The following is a 5,670-nucleotide window of genomic DNA, read 5'->3' as shown; positions in this document are numbered from 1 at the left end:
AATACTATTTCTGCGAAACACAAATTAATTATTGTCCTACGGTACTTAGCTAGAGGAGAGAGAGCTTCCGTAGCTTAATATACAATTTACAATAATTATAGAATCTCAGAAAGTGCCATTTCATTATATTCATTCATTTCCATCGTTGATATATTTCACAAACAGAAAACAGCTGATCGGCATGTATTCGTGAATCCGTGTCGTCAATGACATTTGATATTGTGGAAAAATCAAATTCCCCTAGACTTGCATGAAAACTTGCAGAAAACATGGCACCAAACCGATTATCGCGCAATTGCAAGAAGTTGCATGCAATAATCAACTGACGACATACTGCGCATGCCTTTAGGCAACTTTCTTGCGTCTTGCAGGTAGAATTGCAAGCTGTAAAGCGCCCTTAATACACGCACCATATACTATATTCGCTCTCGCGAGATTTTTTTTGAGACATTCGGAATAGGGCTTTTCATCGATTGTCATTTGTTTCGAGCTTCTGTCATGTGTCACATAATATTAATATATCTACGCCATACATCTTTGGTTTGTATCATTGTATATACCAATAACGTATGACGTAGATATATTAATATTATGTGACACATGACAGAAGCTCGAAACAAATGACTGTGAATGAAAAGCCCTATAGGAAACGTACAACACAAAAATTCCTACCTCACACTATTAACTGCTAAAATCAACTCGAATCAACTTAATCTTTCATTAAAAAAAGAAGAATTATTAGAAATAGTGGGAGTGTCTACTAAACTCATAAAATTTTGTGAAGTTTATTTCTACAAAATATTTTTATTTTGTACAATAAATAATTTTCTCATTTGCTATCAATACATTATAATGGTTTAAATAAATAAATATTGATTGGCGTAAGGTTTATGTATTTTTATGTCTGTTTACTATTAATAATATTGGATATGAGCAGGTGCGTTGGTTTTGTAGTAATTTCCAGTCACTTCTGACAACTGAATTTTTCAAAAAAGAAATTACTAACGTCAGTGTCAAAAAAAATCTCGCGAGAGCGAATGTAGGATATCCGTTTCCGTTATCCGTAGGTAACTCAAATAGTTTTTTTATAGAGTTTATATGGTGATTTCGCTATTTCTTTTTCGGTGTCAAATTCCGTATTTGTTCAATAAGTAAAATCAAGTGTAATAAAATGGAAGTAAAGCAAGAATTTAGTGAGGAGACTTGTAAAGTAGAAATAGAGTATAATGACTTAGAAGATGCTCTTGTAGATGGCTTTAAATGTGAAATTCAGAAGGAAACCAATAGACAAAGTACAAATACTGAAATACATCAAGATAGAAATAATTTATTTGAAACACAATTGAGGGTGCCCACTACAAAAAAACCTCATAAGTGTGAAATTTGTTTTAAGCAGTTTAGCCAAACAAGTTCTTTGAACACACACATGAGATTGCACACTGGAGAAAAACCTTACAAGTGTGAAGTTTGTTTTGAGCGGTTTAGTTTACCAGGTAGCTTGAAAACACATTTAAGAGCGCACACTGGAGCAAAACCTTATAAGTGTGAAATTTGTTTTAAGCAGTTTATTGAAGCAGGTAATTTAACTATACATTTAAGAGTACACACTGGAGAAAAACCTTATAAGTGTGAAATTTGTTTTAAGTCGTTTAGTCAACCAAGTAGTGTGAAAACACATTTGAGAGTGCATACTGGCGAAAAACCTTACAAGTGTGAAATTTGTTGTAAACCGTTTAGGACACCAACTAGTTTGAAATCACATTTGAAAGTGCACACTGGAGAAAAACCTTACAAGTGTGAAATTTGTTTAAAGGAATTTACTGAATCAGGAGGTTTGAAAGCACATTTAAGAGTGCACACTAGTGAAAAACCTTACGCCTGTGAAATTTGTTTTAAGCAGTTTACATGGAAAGGTAGTTTGAAACCACATTTAAAAGTTCACACTGGAGAAAAACCTCACAAATGTGAAATTTGCTTAAAGAAATTTACTTCAGGAAGTAATTTGAAAAAACATTTAAGGTCACATACTGGAGAAAAAACTTGTAAGTTTTAAGATGTTTAATCGACCAAATAGTTTGAAAACATATTTGATAGTGCACACTGAAGAAACCTGACTTTCCCACTGCTGCCGAGTAGAAAGAGATGCCTACCCCAAATATCTACAAACGTTTTTCTCTGTCATACTTAGTCACCATAGTTTTAGATTGTAGAGTAAAATCTAGTATTACTTGCCTGCAAAAGTAAAATAGTATATATGAAGACCACAGGAAAATAACTTGATATGTCACATTTTTGGTTTTGTTCAGGAGAACATTTTAAAGTTAACATTAAAAATATGATTATGATTTTAAAACATTGAAATACATTATACAATTATTAATTACCAATAAAAAGAAAAAAATTGATATATTGGTGGTTGTTTACACTTCAGTTTTTTAAATATATATTGCATATTAATTACATGGACTTATCAACGTTTTTCCCTGTTTGGAATGGATATGTCAAGTTCTTTTCCTGTACAGGGTTTTTTTAAACACTTATATCTTTTCACTTATCAAGTTATTACTCTGTATTGTGTTACTCTTAGAAACTATGTAATTAAAGCTACAAATTGGTATTAAAAACGACAAATGTCAATAATTGGACTTATCAAGTTCTTTCCCTGTGGTCTTCATATGTGGAAAAAATGAGTTTTGATATAAATGACTTTTTGTTCATTTACTGTGCCATTTTGTCATTTATAAAGTTAGACAAATGAAATTTGGAATATAATTTGGCTTGTAAAGTGGCATATCGTCGGTGATGTGACAATACCTCCTATCTGCCTTTTCATAAATTTTGTGAGAGAGATTTCAAACTTTTTTTAGGGTCATTTCCTGTTTTCATATGTAAGTTTTAACTTGTTTTGTAGTAAATAGATAGTTAAATTTACTATAAAACAAGTCAAAAAATATATGAAAACAGGAGGTGACCCTAAAAAAAGTTTGAATTCTCTCTTACAAAATTCGTGAAAAAGCAGATAGGAGTTGTCAAATCACTGACGATATACTGGTTTACCTTAGTTACTGTTAAATCAAAAGAGTATATACCGTCTGGGGAGATAAAAATTTCCATTGGTCATCCTACTGTATAACAGCATATCGACAGTCTCATTCTAATACCCTGTATCTGCAAAAAGAAGTTAGTATTAGATGACCTGTTTGGTATGTTTGAGTAGTATTAGATGACCTGTTTGGTATTAGAGGTTCCTAGAATTTTTTGTTTAGATCAGGGTTTTGTGTATCGATGGATAACTGTTTTGTTAATCATTTGCCACAAAAATCGGAAATTCAGTTTTTTTTTGCAGATACGGGGTATTAGAATGAGACCATTGATATACCACATATTATTGTGTTTTACCATTAGAGTTTAAAAAACAGATATAACATAATAATTCTGCCTTTGTAGAGTTTGTCGAATATACTGTTTAACCATAGGAGAGATGCAAGTACACATACTCATGTTACTTTTACCAATGTCATATTTTCAAAACTAAATAAAATAGAAATAAACTAAAAATAGCATAAGAAAGAGCCGAAAAAATAACCCAGTTTCGGTGGCAACAAAAATCAATTTTTTTCACATATACTATTTTCCCTTTGCAGGCAAGATTATATCGATACATTTTTGGCAAAGTAACGTAAGTGACATATTTGGCGAAAATCATGTTTTTCCATTAAACTAAGTAAAGCTATTATTGTTTCGGTTCTCAAACTGTGGTACATGTACCACTGGTGGTACATATCATTATTTGAGGTGGTACACAAAACGCAAGAACAGCCAAAATCAGCACCACTATTATAGTTAATTAGATCACCTAGCTAAATAGGTATTTCAGTTAGGTGGTACCAAAAATAATAAAAAAAATATTTGGTGGTACATGACTCAAAAAGATTGAGAACCGCTGGTTTAGAAGGTATTGCCAAAGTGTAGTAAGCCTAGAATTACTTTAAACATATTGTATAGGCATATTACACTTTGGCAGTATCTTCTAAACAATAATAGCGTTAGTTTAATGGAAAAACATGATTTGCCAAAAATGGCACCTAAGTTACTTTGCCAAAAATGTATCGATATGTCTATACTTATAAATGTGTTTGTTTTAAGAAGTTTAGTGAAGCCGGTGATTTAAAAAGACTACAGTCACAGAATAAATAACCACTCAGAAGCGAAACTCCTGCCGAAAACGGTAACATAATTTTCATGCTCATGTGTCAACGTAACTGGTGCAACCTCACTTTTGCTACTGACGTGACAGTTGTTTATAGTCAAATTATATTTATGTATGTTTTGTTTTATATTTTATAGTTAAATTTTATATTTCATATTTAATTAATAACTACTTGTCAAAAATATTACCTAATTTGGAATGGTCTATTCCTTAGAACATCAAGTTCTATTCTGTAACTGGTGCACAAGGTCAAATATTTCGGTCCCAACAAAATCAATGGAAACGACAGTCAGATTCGCTTCTGTGCGGTTATTTATTCTGTGCTACAGTGATTCTGATTCTGGTGAACTTGTCCTACAAGTCAAGTCTCACTTGTAATGCAAGTTCACATGACACGTGCTTTAAGTGTGTTTACAACTAAGTATAATACAGTTTATCCCAAACTCTTCTTTCAGTGTGTCATTAATTTTGACTTCCTATATGATTTTCAGAATATAGTGAATCACTGCATGACATTTTAGTTATGTAAATGAAAAGGTAATATTAATATTTATATAAATATTTGCCAGAATATTAATATTTAAAATATTTTAATGAAAACATAAATAAATATAGAATAAAATTTCACTATAGAATGTCTGAATATGTCAATGACATAAAATATTTATATTTACTTTGTTGACAAATACTAACCTAGAATTATAATTGTTTTACCTGTTAACATTGTGAAAGTACTGTCACAATAGATTACTTTTGTTTCAAATTATCTTTATTCGCATCATGGATTGGATGTCTATTTAGAGTTTAGAGTATTGTAATTGTTAACCAATATATCTTTAGTCGCTTTAATATGGAAATACTCTTCAACGAATACATAATTTTCAAAGTTCTATTTATAATAATCATTGACATACGTTTTTTTCTGTCACTTCGAGCTTAAGGTGATACAGTAGCGATCAACAGGTAGCCAAAACGCGTTCCAAGATTGCGGCTGTAATTTTGAATATTTTTTCGAGATATTTGGCACACGTATTCGTAATATAATAAAGAATGGCGGTACAGAGCCCAATTTGAAAAATATATTAATATGTGGAAATTACTCTGTAATTAAATACAATATTAAAAAAACGAGCCTGTACCGACATTAAGAAGAACAAAAAAATACACTTTCTTCAAATAAACTTTTTTATCCGATGCCTAGATTTTGTGTCATTTTGGAACTACTAATGAAATAAAAAATTTTAGTAGTTCCAAAATGACACAAAATCTAGGCATCCAATAAAAAAGTTTATTTGAAGAAAGTGTATTTTTTTGTTCTTCTTAATGGCGGTACAGGCTCGTTTTTTAATATTATATTTAGTTACAGAGTAATTTTCACATATTAATATATTTTTTAAATTGGGCTCTGTACCGCCATTCTTTATTATATTACGAATATGTGTGCCAAATATCTCGAAAAA

General features: G+C 30.9%; 1 protein-coding gene across 1 annotated transcript; it reads left to right on the top strand.

Annotated features, from left to right (window-relative positions):
- The first annotated feature begins 615 nt into the window (after nucleotides 1-615).
- On the top strand, nucleotides 616-5,407 carry LOC114335727 (zinc finger protein 239-like). Its single transcript, XM_050653405.1, has one exon. The coding sequence runs from the start codon at nucleotides 1,172-1,174 to the stop codon at nucleotides 2,051-2,053; it is 882 nt and encodes a 293-aa protein (XP_050509362.1). The 5' UTR covers nucleotides 616-1,171; the 3' UTR covers nucleotides 2,054-5,407.
- The last annotated feature ends 263 nt before the right edge of the window (nucleotides 5,408-5,670 follow it).

Source organism: Diabrotica virgifera, chromosome 6, assembly GCF_917563875.1.
Source record: "Diabrotica virgifera virgifera chromosome 6, PGI_DIABVI_V3a".
NCBI lineage: Eukaryota > Metazoa > Arthropoda > Insecta > Coleoptera > Chrysomelidae > Diabrotica > Diabrotica virgifera.
The sequence above is the reverse complement of the archived record's forward strand: the minus strand, read 5'-3'. Positions and strand labels throughout refer to the sequence as shown.

Excerpts from the sequence above, each read along its gene's own strand:
- LOC114335727 (XM_050653405.1), top strand. The coding sequence starts at position 1,172 with ATGGAAGTAAAGCAAGAATTTAGTGAGGAGACTTGTAAAGTAGAAATA.